General features: G+C 34.7%; 1 protein-coding gene across 5 annotated transcripts in view; it reads left to right on the top strand.

Moving 5' to 3' along the window:
- The window catches only part of Cop1 (COP1 E3 ubiquitin ligase), a 104712-nt gene that overhangs the window by 62770 nt on the left and 22626 nt on the right, over positions 1 to 19316 (top strand). For all 5 annotated transcript variants that reach the window (XM_034513169.2, XM_034513170.2, XM_076941442.1 and 2 more), the window contains 4 exons: positions 5709 to 5852; positions 7521 to 7629; positions 7942 to 8023; positions 16833 to 16949. In XM_034513169.2, the coding sequence (XP_034369060.1) occupies positions 5709 to 5852; positions 7521 to 7629; positions 7942 to 8023; positions 16833 to 16949 (452 nt within the window). The remainder of the gene's footprint in view (positions 1 to 5708; positions 5853 to 7520; positions 7630 to 7941; positions 8024 to 16832; positions 16950 to 19316) is intronic.

Raw genomic sequence — 19316 nt, forward strand, 5'->3', positions numbered from 1 at the left:
GTTTTAAGTAATGACTGAGAGTAGAGACTGAAATTGGACCCCTTGAATTTTTAATCCTTGGCACAACCTATACCAAATGACTTAACATCTACATGGTAGAGATTTCGAGTTTAACTTATGTATAGTGTTTAAAATAATGCTTAGCACTCAATGTAATATGTATTTTAAGAGCTTTACTTATTAATATTTACACTTATTGCTTTAGGAGAAAGGCCCTGAATGGCACCAGTTTTAATTGACTTTGCCTTTGTTTGCACTTTCTAAAGATCTGGCAATGTCTTTTTCATTATAATAATCACTTTCTAAGTCTGTGATCTGTTTCTTTGAAAATATAGCTCCCTGTGACTCTTGAGGCACATGAGGCACATGGTAAATGAGATTTTAACAACTGTTCTTACTACGTTTTCTCCTGATAAATTGGGTTCTAGTGCTAGGGGATATTAATCTACCTTGTTTGTTATTAGTTCTCTTATAACTGCATAAAGATATAACAGACTGTGAGACTAGTGACAGAATTAAGTGCTTGAGCAAATACAACTTTGTATTGCTTGTGCTACATTGTACTGGAAAGATGTGTTAATAAGCTGTGCTTTATGGTCTATTGCGTTGCTGCTTAATCACTTAACTTATGTCCCCTTTGACAAAGAATGTGTCAGTTTCTAATACTGTAATTATATTTTTCAACTGCTGAAATAGATCATGGTCTTAATTGAAAATTGCAAAATGTCAAAGAAAAATGCAATTTCCATGTTATAAGTATATCTCCAATATTATTTTTTAAAGTTAAAAAGTGTGTTTTGAAATAAACAACAGATCCTATGAAACTAAGTTGTTTATTAATGACGGTTTCATTAATACATATAATTTGTTTTACCATGTCTACCTTTTATCTTTTTCACCTGCAATTCTTCCCGTTTCTCTCTACCACTTTTCTTTCCCAACTTCATGAGGTTTTATTTTATTTTGAAAAACAAACCCACCAAGTCCACACAGCAGTATCTCTATGTACTTTGTTGTAGAGCTAATTAGTGAAGCATAGGTAGCTTCTGAGAGGTTATAAGCTAAAGAAAACCAGTTCTTCCTTCCCAGGAGCTGGCCCATTGATCTTGTGCAAATATTCTGCATTCTGTCCTCACAGCTGTATGTGTGTGCATTGCACTGCTCTGTCTGGCAGATGCTGTTTTGTTATAGATATCCCCCGGCTCTTACAGTGTTTCTGTCCCTCTTTCATGGTGATTTTTGAGCCTTGCTGAGGAGGAAGTCTGATATGGGTATGGCATTAGAGTTGAACACTTCACACTCTTATGTTCTACAGGTTGATCAATTGTGAGTCTCTGTACTTATTCCCATCTGTAGGGGCACAGGACAAACAGACTTTGATGATGGTTGACAGATACACTAATCTATGGATATAAGAATAAGAACTTAGTTTTGGAGTTTCCCCTCAGGTCAGTGACCTAGTCAGTCATACCTTTTGGGACTTTAAAACTGCTGAGAATGTCATTGCCTGCTCATACTATTCTTAGCACTATTGCACCAGTGAGGATATTCTGGTCATACCAGTCATCATTGGAGCTGGTAAAGTTTACAGCGGGGGTGGGGACATAAGGGGGCTTTAAGATTATTGACCCTCCCCCCAATAGTCTGCATAAAACCTCCTGCTACTCTTGTTTTAGGGTTTTATTGCTATGAAGACAGCATGGTCATGGCAACTCTTACAAAGGAAAACATTTAATTGGGCTGGCTTATTTAGAGGTTTAGTCCATTACTGATATAGCAGAAAACATGGTGGCATGCAGGCAGACATGGTGGTGTTGGAGAAGGACCCAAGAGTTGTATATCTTGACCAAAGACATCAGAAGGTGACAGTAGGACTGGCTTGAGCATATGAGACATCAAAGCCCACCTCCACAGTAACATAGGTGTCTAACAAGGCCACATCTCTTACTAATGTCACTTCTATGGGCCAAGCATTTTTAACACATAAGTCTATGGGACCCATTTCTATTGAAACCACCATGACTATGAAAGCTAGCCGAAGCGTCTGTGTCAGTACTGGTTTGCTTTCTCCATGTCTATTAATTCCAGTATATGTTATCTTCCATATTTACCAATGGAGTTTACAAGTTCTGGAACCAAGAGCAGTTGAAATATCTTGCAATGTTTCAGGGTGATGGTGGGAGTTCTGTAGGACCCCATGAGCAAAAACTTGAAAAGAGGTAATCCATATTTGACACTTGGCTTGTTATTTGAGTCTGTGGTGTCTAGGAATGACGTTTTTCCTACTTCCTCTTGTAGGGCAATTTCAATTAAAAATTTTTAAATATATTTGCATATGTAGGTTTCCACTTGGCATTTTCAACTGTCTTTTCATTCATGTTAGTCATTATATTTTAGGAACTTCTTGTTTTACTATGATAAAACACTATAAGCAAGGCAACTTACAAAAAGTTTATTTTGGCTTACACTTCTAGGATGATAAAGTTTATCATGGTTGGAGAGACAATGGCAACAGGAGCAGAAAAAGAGTTCACATGCTACAAGTGTAAAGCACAGAGAATAAACTGGAAGTAGGGAGATACTATGAAAATTCAAAACCTGTTCCTAGTGATCTATTTCCTCCACCAAGGAGTAGTCTCCTAAATTTTTCCCAGTAGCACCACTCCTCATTTAAAGCACCATTCCTCATTTAAACCACCACTGTTCTTGCTTTCATACTGTCTTCTACACTGCTCTCTTATCCCTGTCTCATTTAACCTTGTCTGTTTCAGTAATCTCTGCCCTGTCTGTACCACCTGCAGTCTGTTCTCATTCACTTGAATCCTCCTCCTCCGTACTAGTTTCTTTATATCTGTGGTTATCTGATTTAAATACATGTATCTATCTCTTCTGACTAGTTTTGGCTTGAAGTCTGATTTGTCAGATATTAGGAAGTTAATACCTACTTGTTTCTTAGTTCTGTGATAAGCACCACAACCAACAGCAATATTGGGAGAAAATAGTTTTCAAATAAGTCAAAGCTAATATTTCAGTCTTTCATTGAGGAAAACCAAGGACCTTAATTAGAGTACAAGGTGAAGTAGGACTGTGGAGGAATGCTGCCTATGTGCTTGCTCACTGCCTAAAGTAGTCTGAGACCTACACTCAACCAGACACATTAAGAAGATGCTTCACAGACTTGCCTATACACCAGTCAGATGAAGACATTGTGCAGATTGCTGTTTCTTCTTCCCAGATGACACTAGCCATGTCAGGACTTACTGAGGGATGTATACCAGTGTTTGTTGGTTTGTGTGGTTTTTAAAAAATTATTATTATTACAATGTTAGGGCTTTGTTTCCAATATAATTTGTCTTGTGTTGGCATGGTTTGAGTTTGTTTTGTTGTGAAAGAATCTATCTGTGTCTCCCAGAGCAGCCTCAAAGTTAGAATCCTCCTGCCTCAGCCTCTGAGCACTAAGATTTATAGACATGAATTATCGTCTTACTCCCCAAAATGCTTGTTAAATAACCCAAATGAAGAAAACAACAGGACCAAAACAAAATTCTGATTTTTCAACAGTCACGAGTAAGGTAAAAAACCTAAATAATGGTGTGGCTGCTAGGAAAATGATATATAAAGCTAGTTATCAACAAAGACTACACAGGTCATTGTTTAGGATGTTTAGTCAGTTTTCCCTGCAGTATTTTTAAGTTAACAGGCTAGTGCTTAAACTTTTTATATTAAAAACTAGTTAGTCATTTGCCTATTAATTCCGTACTTTCACTTGTACTTTAGAGTAATTTTGATTTCTTAGTAGTACCTGTTTATAAATAGAGGGAATGTATTCAAGGATTATATAACTGATTCTTACTTGAGTTACTAGGCATTACTAAATCACCTCAGTTAAAGACCAGATTTCAATTCTAGCAGTCTTAGTCATGCTTTCTCTTCTGTGATAAATAACCAAAAGCAACATGGGGAGGAAAGGATTTATTTCCATTCATAGTTCCACAGCACAGTCTATTACTAAGGGGAAGTCAAGACAGGAACACAGACATGGCAGGAACCTGGGGGCCAGAACTGATGCAGGGGCCTTGGAGAAGTGCTGTTTACAGTCTTGCTCTCCATAGCTTGCTCAGCCTGCTTTCTTAGTGCACTGAGAACCACTATGTGAGCCCTCTCACATCAATCAGTTAAAAAAAAAAAAATGCATTTCAGGCTTGCCTACAGGCCAATCTCGTGAGGCCATATTGTCAGTTGAGATTCTTTTTGTCAAAGTAACTGCTAGGGTTAATTTGACATAAAACTCACCAGTACAAGTACCACTTCTCCATCAGTGGGGTGTGTGTGTGTGTGTGTGTGTGTGTGTGTGTGTATGTGTGTGTATGTGTGTGTATGTGTGTGTATGTGTGGTGTGTGTGCACGCACACACGCTAATTACTAGCATGATCTCTGAAACCAGACTACCTGATAATTAAGTATCATTTCAAACCACTTAAAAGCCAGCTACCTTTGAGTAGCTCACTTCACCTTAACCCTCATTATTCTTTTTTTTTTTTTTTTCTTGGTTTTTTCGAGACAGGGTTTCTCTGTGTAGCCCTGGCTGTCCTGGAACTCACTCTGTAGACCAGGCTGGCCTCGAACTCAGAAATCCGCCTGCCTCTGCCTCCCAAGTGCTGGGATTAAAGGCGTGCGCCACCACCGCCCGGCAACCCTCATTATTCTAAAATGTTGATAATAGCAATATCTTTCTCATATGGTAGTTAAGAGAATTAGTGATTATAGATCAGTGAGAATTTCTCTAGGAGAACAATTAATTTATATTGAGAAGTATTGAAGATCGAAGTTCATTTCAACTCTAACCTGCATTAGGCAATTTAGATTGCTGGCCTATATGATAAGTGTATGGAGGCTGCAGGTTAAATTCTACAAAAGTGAATAAGATCTTTTATTTTGCACTGAAGTAGCTTATTTTGAGATTTGTATTTCAAAGAAGTTACAAGAGTGGAGAGGATTCCCTAAATCCTCTAAAGGGAGGAGAGGATTTTTTATATTGTTCTCTGTGCAATAAGGAATATGCATTGACATTCTATAATTCAAAGAGATAGTTTTTGGGGTATAGGGAATTGACTTGAGGTAAAGTAATGATAACTAAGTTCCTCTTTTTGTGAATATTCTGTCCCGTTTTCACCACCAATTGCTTCAGTAATTCTTCTTGTATACTGCTTTATTTATTAAAATAAGTGTCTTGAAAGAGTAATGACAAGATTTATGAAATATTTATTGATAATTTTTTTGGTCACTCATATTTCAAACTATTAAATATTTCAAACTATAGGTTTCCATACTAGAATGTAATATGGTTATTAAAGTTAAACTGAAAAACAGGCCAGGTGTCTAGGAACAAAAGTTAGAGATATATACAGGGTTCTGACTCTTGTAATTCAGTGTCTTGATGACTTATTTGTAAACATGTGGTCTAGTGAGACTTGAAGATACTTGAAGAAGCTGTCTTCTCTGTAGAAATAGAAGCTCTGTAAAAGGAGAGAATGCCAGCTGGGGACACAGCTCAGGGGTGTCACACTTGTCTAGTACACATACATGCCCTACGTTCAAGCTTCAGCACTGGGGAAATAGGAAAAAAAAGGTAAAATTTGCTATAGATAATATAACAGGGTTGGATACATAGTCTCACAGATAACACGTATGCTCTTACTCTGCTTTAGTATTGAATTTGACCGGGATTGTGACTATTTTGCAATTGCTGGAGTTACAAAGAAGATTAAAGTCTATGAATATGGCACAGTCATCCAGGATGCAGTGGATATTCATTACCCTGAGAATGAAATGACCTGCAATTCCAAAATCAGGTATTTCTCTTCTTTTCTTGGCACACATAGTATATTCATAGCTGTTCATATTCGTGATAAGTATGACATTATTTTATTTTATTTTTCATGAGAATCTGACTCATTCAAAGAGCATGCTTTGATTGTATATATAGAGGATACTTTGTATGAAACAGTTTGTGTACATAGCCAGCAGACTTGGTGCTCTAACTGTTTTGGATTCTGAGACATTTGATATTAAGTTGAATTCAACTTAATATCACCCCATATCAACATAAACACAAGGTATATGTGTTTATATGTATGTTCTAATATTAGTGATAAACTAGTATCATGTTCATTTTTATTTCCTAATTCATGCACAGCAGTTTAAGAGCCTGCCCATTTGTAGTGGCATCATACTTGAGAATTTATTATACTCCTAAGTAGAGAATATATTGCAAAAATGAATTTATTAAATTCTTCTGTGTTAGACATTGTCTTAAGTGCTTTAACAGTTCTCTATCATGGTTACTATTATTATGCACACTTACAGTTGATTGCACTAAAACCAGAAGTATATAGCTTGCCCGGGATGATCTGGCTAACGTGGAGGGGTGCAGACTGAGGGAGTTTAATTCTATATACAGTCTGTGCTCTTAATCCCTTTGTACTATTTATAGCATATAGACACTACAGTAAGGTTAGTTGTATAACATTGTACTTTTAAAACGTTACAATAATAAACTCAGCAGAGTACTTGGTTCATTGTGGTATTAATAGTGATTGTCACCATAAAGGAAAATGTAATTAGTTTTAAGTGTGCAAATGCATAGTACTTTATGGCACATTCCAGTAAATGCCTGAAATTGCTTAAGGCCAAAACCTACAGGGCTGAAAAGACCAATATCTATGCACAACTAACAGAGTTGTCCAGGTTTTTTCCACCAGTTATGAAATACGCTAAGTTAACCAGAGCTGCAGCTATTAAATGACAGATCTGAAATTAGAGTGCAGGTTTGTCTGGATCCGTAATGGAAAACTGAGTTTATTTTAAAACGTAGATGATCCCCTCCCAATCCCTAAATTTGCCATAAATACAATGGAGAGTGAAATACATTCTTGGATACTAACTGTTTTCTTAGTGCTTTATTCAGTAATCCACACATTTTACTGTGCATGATTTAACTGTGTATGTCTCAACAATAGCTTACTGCTTTAGATGCAGACTTTTATGGAATAGCTAAAATTATTTAAATCTGTTGCATGATTTTAATTGGAATTCAAATATAGATTGCATTGGTCAAGACCTTTTGAATGTTAAAACCGAAATCCAGTTCTAACTCATTAGTTTAGCTTCATGGTTTGGCACAGCTGCATATAGGAGCTCATTCTGTTGTACCATTCTCTGAGTCACCTGGGCTTTGTCATTAACAGTTACCCTTTCATGTGTAGGAGAGGTGATCAGTAGCAACTCTCAGCTCTATCTGTCATACACAGTGTGATCTGAGTAAAAAATGATAAACTTCAGCATTTGATGGTTTACTATCAATTAAAAGATCTAGATATTTCTAATGTCTCTTTCTGAATTATTGTAAACTGATAGAAACCACTTTGAAGAATGTTCATCTTCCTGAACACTCTGAAATTCATTTTGCCCCAATGTTACTATTTACATCTTAAAGTTTTAGCTGCTTTTTTTTCATTTAGCTGTATCAGTTGGAGTAGTTACCATAAGAACCTGCTAGCCAGCAGTGATTACGAAGGCACTGTTATACTATGGGATGGATTCACAGGACAGAGATCAAAGGTCTATCAGGTAAATATATATATTGAATATATATTTAAAAATTATTTTTTTTGTTTTCTTAGCAATTTAAAGTATGTATATGCATTATAAGTAAAAATTTCTAACCACTATCTAATATTTTTATACTTAAGTGGTTGTACCAAGTGCTTTTCCAAAGATTTCTCTACTTTATTTTTAGAATGTATCAAATACATTTACAGAAGTAAATATGAGGCTTGCTTTCACTATCTTTGCTTTTTATTTGATTGGAGTTTGTTTCACCACCCCATATCATTAAATTGTTTTGCCCCCTTCTTCTTTTTCTCTCTCTTCTATATCAAGGAGCATGAAAAGAGGTGTTGGAGTGTTGACTTTAATCTGATGGATCCTAAACTTCTGGCTTCAGGTTCTGATGATGCAAAAGGTACTATTCATTCCTCTTTTCCCTTAGAAGATCCCACTTCTTAAACTCTATTTAATGCAGCTGTTCAAATTGTTTATTGAAACTCATGCAAGTTCTTTGTGAATCAAAAAGTATTGAGTGAGAAATCTGTTTTTCCTTTTGAGTGAAGGAAAAGTGAATCCACAATATTTTCACAGTAATGTTTTTGTATTTGTGCCACACACTGCCAACTGATTTGCTGTCATCTTTCTAAAAATACTTAATTTCTTTGTATGTTTGTATGAGTTTGTATATGTCTGTATGCCTATATGCCTCTGATGGAGTGCATATGCATGTGTATATACAGAAGCCGGAAGAAGGTGTCAGATCCCTCAGTTGGAATTACAGGTGCACTAACATGGTACTGGGGTCAGAGCTTTACTCCTCATAATTATATATAGTGTGGATTTAACTGCTGTTAACATTATTAACTACTGAGTCATGTGTCCAACCCCTGCTGTCATCTTTTAACCAAACGTTTTAGATATATCGTCTAGTAAACTTTATTCCCTCAAGAATTTAGAAATTTCTACACCTGAAATTATATTGAATATTTAATATATTCTAAAGCCTCATAGTGTTGTAATATTTCCAAGGCAGGTTTATATGTATATATTTTGGCAGAATAAGCAATCTTTTCTACTTCTCTTTGCTTATCTTAATATTTGTTAATTTCTGCTAATTTTCCTATCCTGTTACAGCAGGGTATGAAGAGATTACCTTACTTTAAAAATCAAGCGTACTCCTCTTTTTTGAGTGTGTGTTTGTGACCTGTAATGTTACATACTAGTAAACTATAAACAGATTCAGATGGAGCAACTCTCAAAATATTTTAGAGGGAAATAAAAATTAAGTACTCTAGAAATTGTTAACTAATTCAAACAGTAGTTGTATTCAAAATATAGTCTAAAGACCCCCATTTGACTGTTGTGGGTGGTATTTCCATCATGCGAATGCATGTGCAAATATATATTCATTTAGTTACTTTTAGTTATTTTTAGAGGTGAAATTGTTCTTTCATATGGTAATTTGTAGTTTCCTTTTTTCTTGAACTATCTGCATATTTTTTATGGAACTTATAACATTTAAGATTTAATGTATAATGGTTATAGTGCATGACTGTTCTGCTTTCTCTACATCTTTGTTACACTTTCTAATTCTTTAGCCTTTTAGACTTGATGTGTCTGCCTACCTGCCCAGCTGTCTGTCTGCATTTCCCCTCCCCTTTGCTTTATTCCTACCACACCCTTTTCTTCCCTTCTCTTATTTTCTTTGCCTACCTGTCTGCCCTCATGCCTTCTGCTTTTTAAAAATATGTAAATAATAAAAGGGAACATAAAGGGATAATTAACTTTTCTTTGGTTCTCTATTGTTCATTGATACTGAACATCTTTTTTAATATATGTGTATTTTAGCTATACATGTGTCTTTGTAGAAGTATATGTCCAATCCCCCATCCCCATTTAAAATCAGATTTTTTTCATTATTTTTCTGTGTTTTAGCTTGAAATGAAGAGTTATGTCTACATTCTCAGTGTTAACCGTGGTTGAGTTCTCCTCGCCTATGGGTTGCCCTTTTACACTGTTGATAAAATTGGCTACATTGTTGTTGTAACTAGTACAAAGTCCAGTTTAATTTTTTTTCATTTTGTTGTATATGCCTTTAGCATATTTGAAAAAAAATCACTGCCAATTTCATTGTTATGACACTTTTCACCTTTTTTTTCTTTTGTAGTAAGTCTAACATGGGTGTCTTTGATCCATTTTAATTTGTATGTGGTTTAAGGGTACAACTTTGTTTTTACACATGAATGTCCTGAATTTCTAATGTCCTTAATAAAGATTATTCTTTCTCCATTGAATAATATAGAAGCACTTAACAAAAGTAACTATTCTACATTCATGGGCATTCATAGGGAAGCTATTTAGACTTCACAGAGTTTTGTTCATTAATATTTCTATATTGCAGTTATTTGTAGATATTTTCATCCCCTCTTTGCTTGCTTCAAATACTTTCTTCTAAGCACTGTTGTAATCCTATAATTTAAGCATTAACATTTGTTTTTTGTTTCAACTTATATGTTGTTTAGCTATGGACCATTTTAAAATATGTTTTAAAATTTTCACACTTAAAATTTTCAGAAATTTGACTTATAACAATACAGGTACAAAACACTTACATAATTTTAATTTCTTTAAATTTGTTTTGACTCACTTCATGGTTCAGTTTGTGAACTATCTTTGTAGATATATCAAGGGCATTGAGAAGAATTTCTATTTTGGCTCCTATAAAGAGTTCAGTAAGTGTCATTTAGAGCACACTTGGTAGTATAGGCTGATGATTCTTTTTTTCTTCTTCTTGGTCTCCTTATTTTATGGGTTATGAGATAGAGATAGAAACATGGAACTCTAATTATTTATATATATATATATATATATATACACACACACATACATACACATATACAGAGAGAGAGACATATGTTATATGCAATATTTTTTCTTTCATATTTTTCCTGAAAACTGTGGGTTTTTATTTATGTAAGGGTCAATATAAAAGTATATCTTTGAAGTGACACAGGTACATGATCTCTGGAGAAAGAGCATAGCGGTTAAGAGCACATTTCAGTTTCCAATACCAGGGACTCTAATGATTGGCCTCCCAAGGCACCTGTACTCACATCTCACATGTTAATATGTACGCCCCCCAACACACATAAGTATGTGCTCCCCCCCTACACACACACACTCCATTCACATTTTAAAAATGAATCTGAACAAAAAGTAGATAGGTGAAAAATGTATGTCCCCTCTAATTACTCAAAGAAATGGCTATAATTGCTGGAAGAGTTCTTTTTTTTTTTTTTCTTTGTTAGTAATGATTCAGTGAATTGCTTGCAGTGCTAACTTCAATTTTCATTGTGTCAAAGAGTCTTATCACACATATATCAAGACAAACTACAATAATTGACCAGGAGGGTAGTTTGTCAGTGGCTCTTTCTGTAAGAGACTATAAAGCAATCCTGAGGTACATACTTTGTTGTTAACCCCTGTGCATGTTAGGGCAGAAGCTGGGCAATTCAAGAGTATATAAGGTTGAATGGTTCTGCCTGGTTATTTAAAAGCAAATACATAAGTGATATTGATTGAAATATAATTGAGAGGTAGAGAGATGACCCAACAATTAAAGAGTACTGGCTTCTTTTGCAGAGGACTGTTTGTTTCTCAGCATCTTTTTGACAGTTCACAACCATTTACTTCAGTTTCAGAGGATATGACACCACCTTCTGGTCTCCACAGGCTCCTGTATGCATTTGTTGTGTGTATGTACACACACACACACACACACACAGGCCCATATATACACCTACAAATGATTTAATAAGATAAATATCAAAATTTTAATTAAGTCCATATACATAAAGTAAAGCTGTATGCCCTCATTTGTTTTGAAACTGTCATCATAAGGGCATGAACCAATTGAAGGTTGGTACATGTTGGTGAATTGTCCCCTTTATTAATACATTGTGCCACTCCCCCCAACCCCCCCACTCCCCTGACAGAGTTTCTCTGTGTATCCCTGGTTGCCCTGGAACTTACCTTGTATTGGACCAGGATGGTCATAAACTCAGAGAGGTCCACCTGCTTTGAGTAATGGAATTAAAGGCCTGCACCACCATGGCCCAAACTATAGTATCATTTTTATGCCTATTAGTCTTCAGAGAACTACTCCATTGAATATTCATAAATCAGAAATTTATTTTTTATACACCTTACCTTTCTGTTTTCTTTTATGAGACATATACACTAATTTTTTTTACTTGTTACTTTTATTTAGATTGAGTAATTCCTACTGTATCTTCTACTTCACTGACTCCTTTTGTCTACCTCTTTTTTTTTTTTTTTTTTGTACTTTTTGAAACAGGGTTTCTCTGTATAGCCCTGGCTGTCTTGGAACTCAGAAATCCGCCTGCCTTTGCCTTCCAAGTGCTGGGATTAAAGGCATGCGCCATCACTGCCTGGTACCATATTATTTTTTTTAATGATTCTAAGAATTTTATTTTCCAAGTCACAGTAGTTTTTTTCATAGCATACTAAACAGTAAAACTTAATTTGTGGTTGACTGAAAATATATTTATAAAACATAATATTTTCTTAAACTAATACAAAACCAACTCTAGCAAAACACTCACATGGAAGAATTTATCTCATAATATTTAAGAAAAACTATGTCTTAGGCAATAGCTAGAATATTCCCTACCACCAATAAAATAGTTTTTACTATCCATCTTAATATTCATAATTGGCCCCAGAATTTATAAAAGTCTGAAGAGATTAATAATAAACTTTCCAATGGACTCTTTAAGTCTTAGCATGCTGCGTTACAGGAAGTGGCTAAAATTTAAATTTTTATTGTAAAAGATGTGTTTACTTAGATTTATTTCAGAATTGTATTTTTACATTTTATGTTCAATTTAATTATTTTAACAAGTAAAATTATAGTTGCTTCTGAAGACAAAGTTTTACAGCATACAATGCACCATGAATTGTCTTATTTAGAATTTAGAAGGGCAAAGAGTGACATTCTAACCACTCAAAAGCCTTAAATTGATTTTGATTGATACTTAACTTATGCACCTGCTGTGTGTGTGCTGGCAGGTGCTAACAAATTTTTTTATTGGATATTTACTTACATTTCAGATGCCTTCCCCATTTCCCCTCTCAAGAAACCCCCTGTCCCATCTCCCCTCCTCCTTTTTGCTTTTATAACATTTTAATTGAATACAAGTATTAATGTCAGTTCTAGGTTGAGGAAGTAGCAATACAGTAGATGCAGTTGTCAAGGAACAAGCAAGACAATAAACATAAATAGTCAAAGAATAAGCAAGGCAATAAACAAAGTCCTGTAAACACCCCTGAGATCACTGTTTCTAAGGGCTTATCAGGATGACCAAAATATCTAAGCCTACTTCCTGTCCTAGCCCAAAGTCATTTTCATGTCTAAAGTCTACTTCCTTGTTCTCACCTAAAATTTAGATTCCTGCCTGAAATTACTTCTTTGTTTTCACCTAATATTTAATTCCTGCCTGAAATTACTTCTTTGTTGTAGCCTAAGATTTAGATTCCTGCCTGAAATTACTTCTTTGTTTTAGCCCAATGTCAGATTCCTGCCTAAAGTTTGCTTCCTTGTCCTTGGCCAATGTCATATTCCTGCCAGGCAGCCCATTTCTTTGTCCTTGGCCCATATCAGATTCTTTCTTGCCAAGCAGCCCCAAAGGCTCTCGGCCTCTTGCACTTTTTTATTTCATTAACAAGACTGAGCCTGTCTAAGGTCTTTTTGACAAGAATGCCTTCCTTACCTGTCCTGAAATATGCATTATCAAAGGCAATGCACTCCTGTCTTAGGTTGGTAAGGCTCTATGCAGAATCTCTGTGACACAGGAACATGGTTTCTGGAGAGATAGCTTTAGAATATTGAGTTAATTTTAATTTTTTATCATTTTATCTGTTGTTTTAGTTTTCAAAGGCTGCTGTAAGAAAATATACCACAAACTGACTTGCTTAAAACAACAGAAAATTTTGCTCATTAGACTGGAGACCAGATCTAAAGTAAAGATATTGAATGGGCCATGTTCCTTCTGAAAGCTCCAAGAACAACAATTTATTGTTGGCTTTGTATCATATTAGTTGTTTGCTTTGGGTTTCTTATAGCAGTATTGCCTCATTCTTGCTTTCTACATGTAGCCTTCCTCTCTGTATCTCCGTCTACCAGTCTACTTGTGTATATGAGGACATCTTAAGTCAGTATGGCTTCATCTTGACTACAGTACTAATTGTCATATTTCTAAAGACTGCAAGCGGCACTCACAAGTATTATATTAGGAGCTTATATATCTTTTAGAGAAGCACAGTTGACACACGTGTTCACTTTATAGTCATCATGAAAATATATTCTAGTTCTTTTTCTAAGTTGTACCTGTAGTCAAGTTGGTGCTTGAGATTTTTGTTTGTTTTAAAGTCTTTTTTTTACTTTTATTTTTGTGTATTGGTGTTTTACCTCCATGAAAGTGCACCTCACGTGTATAGTACTCTCAGAGGTCCAAAGAGGGTGTAAGATCCTGTGTAACTGGAGTTACAAGCTCTTGTGAGCTACTGCAGAGTGAGTGCTAGGGATTGAACCTGGATCATCTGGAAGAGTGCCAAGGTACTCTTAATCTCTGAGCCATTTCATCAGCCCTAAGTTGATTTTTACAATAGTTTTAACTTTAGTTATCTTTATCATTTTGGCATCTACTGCTTTTTTTTTTTTAATAATCTCACATAGTGAAAATTATACTCGTGGTTATTATTACTGTGACTTGCGCGAGTAATGTTAATAATTATATTTAAAATTATAATGACTTTTAGCTATATTCATCCCCTAATGCTAATAATTATGATTGCATTTTAAAACCTGGTGTACTTTTAATTTGACTATCATTCTGTTAGTTCATGGTTACTTCTATGCTTCCTTATAGTTATTTGTTACTACCTCTGATATATAACAGTTGTTGTTATAACACTTGTTTGTAAGAGATTTTTTGTGATGATTAGTGGGATTGTGGAATTACAATAATTGTTCCGCATGTTTGTTGGCTTGCTAGAGTGTAACTTTACCCAAGCCCTCTTTTAGTGTAATCTACAAGTGTGGTGGTGCTTTAAGTGATTCATAAAGGAATACAAATTGTACATATACATAGGGTACTTTGTGGTGTTATAAAATGTGTGCATTGGGTGTAATATTTAACTCAAGATACCCTATCATATCTTCTAATACATTATTATTTTATTGTGATGAAAATATTCAGACTCCCTTCTAGTTTTTGAAATATACAATACAAAATTCTTAGTTTTTTTCTCACTATAACTTAATACCCACTGGTAAAACCTTTACATTTTCTTATCCTACCTACCCAATGCTAACTATCGTTTTACTTCCAACTTTTTAATTTTAATACACAGTACTTGGTTCCTTATACCTAGCTTATTTTTCATTTAAGAATGTCGGGAGATATATCTATACACACAGACACACACACACACATATGTATATGTATGTATATATATGTATCATAATTTTACCCATTCATCAGTTGACAAACACATAGCTTATTTCTATATCTTGGTAATTATAAATAGTGTTTCAGTAAATATAGGAGTGTGGACTTCTCAGTAAACACATTTTACCTTTTTTTTTTTTTGGATATATACCTTGTAATGGGATTACTAGATCATGGTAGCCCCTTTCTCCACAGCCTAGCCAACAGTAATCATTCTTATTGGAGTAAGGTGATTACAAATTATTGTTTTTATTTGCATTTTTCTGGTCCATGTTGAGCCTTTTTTCATGTCTCTCCCATTTGTATTTGTTCTCTTGAGAAATGTCTTTACATTGATTGCCTGTTTTAAAATAAACATTTTTTCTTTTGTCGAATCAAATGTTGGTCCTCTACAAGAACAGTGGGTGCTTAGCAAGTTCTCTGTCCTGTAATAAAGTTATTTTGTTAAATTGCAAGTTACAAAATGAGTATACAGACATCATAGCATGGTTATATATTGATAGCTGTCTGAAACAAGAAACAGGAACTAATGACATAATAACTGTATAAACTTTACATGTGTTAACTAAGTGAATATTTGTCTTATTAGAAAAGACATCAACCAAACCAAATTGTTCTATTTAAAATTGTTAGCCTGATGAATCTCTAGCTTACATATTTTGGTAACAAATAATTTTTATTCAGAGATTTCAGGTATAAATTATGAAACCCTTTTTTGTGGAAGCGCTCTTTGCTGAAACCCTTTGTAGTTACTTCTGTTTAGGTAACATTGTCAGTAACCTTTACGTGTCCTAAAGTTTTCTATGTTTTCAACCCCAAATACATGTTTGAGTCACTTAGGAAATTTTAAGTAATAGTAAAATTATCATTATGTACACATGATCTGAGAATTGTTCCTGGATTAGACATTGAAACAGATTTTTAAAATGGGTAAAAATGGATAGCAAACCCCCACACACTTTTAATGCTTACTTATTCTATTCGTCTCATCTGTGCCTGAATTTTGGCAAATTTAATCTGATATGGGCTTTGTTCAGGTAACCGCGTGATTGTGATACCATGCCATGTCCACAAGTCGGTGTTTTGCAGCACTTCTTCCCGCCTTTTGGCTCTTACTATGTCACTCTTCTAAGATGACCCTCAGATATTCCTTACTTGAGGTGTAGACATTGGAGGGTTAATATACATGTCCCAGTTGGTGCTGAGCACTGATTCTTATTCTCAGTGTTTGGCCAGTTATGTATTTCTCCATTGACTACTTTCCAATGTAAAAAAGCTGCTTCATTGACAAAGTTTGAGAGCAGCGCAGATCTATCCACAGTTGGAGTTTTGAAGTGTTTTGAAGTGTTTTTTTTAATCTTAACATATCACATACATGTGAAATGTGTGTTTTTTATCAGAATGTGCTCTTATGGACCCACCATCTGGCTCCATAATGCTGCTGTTTTGTACTGTTGTCTTTTGAGTCCTTGATACCTATCTTTGTGGAATCACTGTTCATATCTGTTGATTTTTAACATTGAAAGTGAGCTCTCAGATTTAAGAACTGTTCTGTCACATTATCATTCAGCTCATTTTTTTTTTGTCCCAATAAAATGCTTCATATTGACACAAAGATATTTGAGTAACACTTGTTCCTTACAGAAACATTTGCTTAGTGTATTGTTTTTTATTTTATCACTGTTTCATTAGTGAAGCTGTGGTCCACCAACTTAGACAATTCTGTGGCAAGCATCGAGGCAAAGGCTAACGTGTGCTGTGTGAAGTTCAGCCCCTCCTCCAGGTACCATCTGGCTTTTGGCTGTGCAGGTAAGAAATTAAAGTAAATTTATCTTATTTTGATTTTCATTTTAACATACCTAAAAGTGCATTTGAAAATGAATTGGCTACTTTTTTAATTGTAAGTTTTCTTTTCATTGTTAAGTTATGATATACTGAGAGGTGCATCATTCTCATCTACTGCTTTTCCTGACTGTGATACCCTGTCACCTATCTTTATCACATAGAGAGGGGCTTGTGGATTTTTGTTGGCTGTCTGCTAAATGTTTTAGAGACTAACAGAATAGTGTTTATTAAACAGCTGTACTGAAAGGATAGGGAATTTTTAAAGAAGTCTATTAGTTTCTTTGACATTAGTCATTTCCTGTTATGCATAAAACACTGAAGGAGAATAAACATGCCAAGTATTTATCACAGAGTACATGTTAATGAGGTATTTTTAAAAGATAGATGTTCTAGTCATAACAATGAGTTACTTGAAGCATTTTTGTAATTCTGCTTTATACTTGTACACAGAGTGGCAGTTTTCATTGTGCGAAAGCCATGAGTTTCAGAATAAGTCACATTCTTGCCCTACTTGTAATTTTTTGTGTTTTTATTTTATCACTTTAATTTTTACTTTAATTCAGTTTGTGAACGTTTCTGAAAAACTAACAACATGTACAGAGCACATTAACAGTGCCGAAAAAGAACACATGTTCCAGCCTTACCCTCATCAGTGCTCCTGTTTTCATCTGTCTCTCATGCCCTGTTGATTTTCTCTCTTCACATTAACCAGAAATGTAATCTTGAACAAGTTGGCTCTCACCAGTGGATTCTCATGCAGATGCTTACTGTGTACATGCTAGATATCCACACCTTGAAATATTTCTTCCTGGTATAAATTCGGATTTTTTTTTTCAATCTAATCTTCTTTACTTTTCCATTTAAGGGTTAATATTCACATTTTCCAGATCAGCAAAATTATTGTATTGTAAAAATAATTAACAGTAATTAGTTGGAATTACAATTATTTGATAGTTCTGAAAGCATTATTATTGATGTTGTATGTTTCCCCATTTAATTTCATGCAATGAATTTCTTTTAATTTGGATTGTTTTTATAAGTTAAATATGATAGTTTGTTTCCTATAGGGTCTGGAATTTCTCTGGTCAACTTTCTTTTTTTTTTTTTTTTTGTATAATTTTGTTGTGATTTTAAGCAAAATAATACTTCCAACTCTCTATATTGTGCTACCTTTTTTCCTGTGGTCCATGTGTCCTGTATTCTATTACCAACCACCCTGCTGTATCCAGGCAACAGCACACAAACTGGCAACCAACGCAATCCAGTTATACAAAGATCTGAGGCTTAGAGTACATTTAAGGCTTTTAAATTTAAAAAAAAAGAAAGAAAGAAAGAAAGAAAGAAAGAAAGAAAGAAAGAAAGAAAGAAAGAAACTAAAATAAGACCAAATGACCCCAAAGTCAATCCCACAACCAATACAATAGTGATTTTTTTTTCCTGATATTTGCTACTTTTTAAAAATATGGACAGAAACTGTTGCTGTTTGCCTTTCCAATAGACATTTATTTTTCATACTAAATATTGTTGTTTTTTATAGTTTTTGAGCTTACATTAGTCATAAAATGTTAGTTGTGCTTCTTTTGACATAATTCATTGCAGTTTCTACCTCAGTACAAAACCAGAGGCAGAGTTGTGTTTGCTAGTGTTTATGTTTCATGTCCATTTCATTTAGTTTAGTTAGCTTTTCTTGTTCTGTTATTAGAACATCTATTTTTATAAAGTAGCCTATTGAAATCAAATAATTTCATTTATTGCATTTTGCTTCAATACACATTCAATATTTTTTCCAGTACCTTCCAAAATCAGTTCACTAGGTCTAGGTTTATTCTGTTGATGTTTTGATGCTTATTTATTTTCTCAGTCACAGTTGTATTTGTCTTTCTTGAATAACCGTGGCTTGAACAGTAGGTAGATACCCTACCAACTAAGGATGACATTAGGCTCCTATTCCTGATAAGTTTCCTGGAGCTGAGCCTCTGGGCATGTCTGTGTAAGATTATCTTAATTACACTAATTGATGTGAGGAGAACCATCTTGGCTATGGGAAAGACTACTCCTTAGGCAGGATCCTGGGTTGTGTACCTGGAGAAAGCACACACTAGCATAAATACATTTGTTGCTCTTTGCTTCAATGGATATACATGCAATGTGAGCAGCTCCTGCTTCTGTGACTTCTGTACCATCTTGGTAGGATGGAAGTACACTATGAATAAAGATTCCCTGATTATCCTACTGTATTTACATGTAGTCTCTTCTACTGATCCTGGTAGTGCCTGCTGTTGGTTTACTACATATGGCATTTATTATGTTGAAGTATGTTTCTTCTCTGCC

Source organism: Arvicanthis niloticus, chromosome 10 (assembly GCF_011762505.2).
Source record: "Arvicanthis niloticus isolate mArvNil1 chromosome 10, mArvNil1.pat.X, whole genome shotgun sequence".
NCBI lineage: Eukaryota > Metazoa > Chordata > Mammalia > Rodentia > Muridae > Arvicanthis > Arvicanthis niloticus.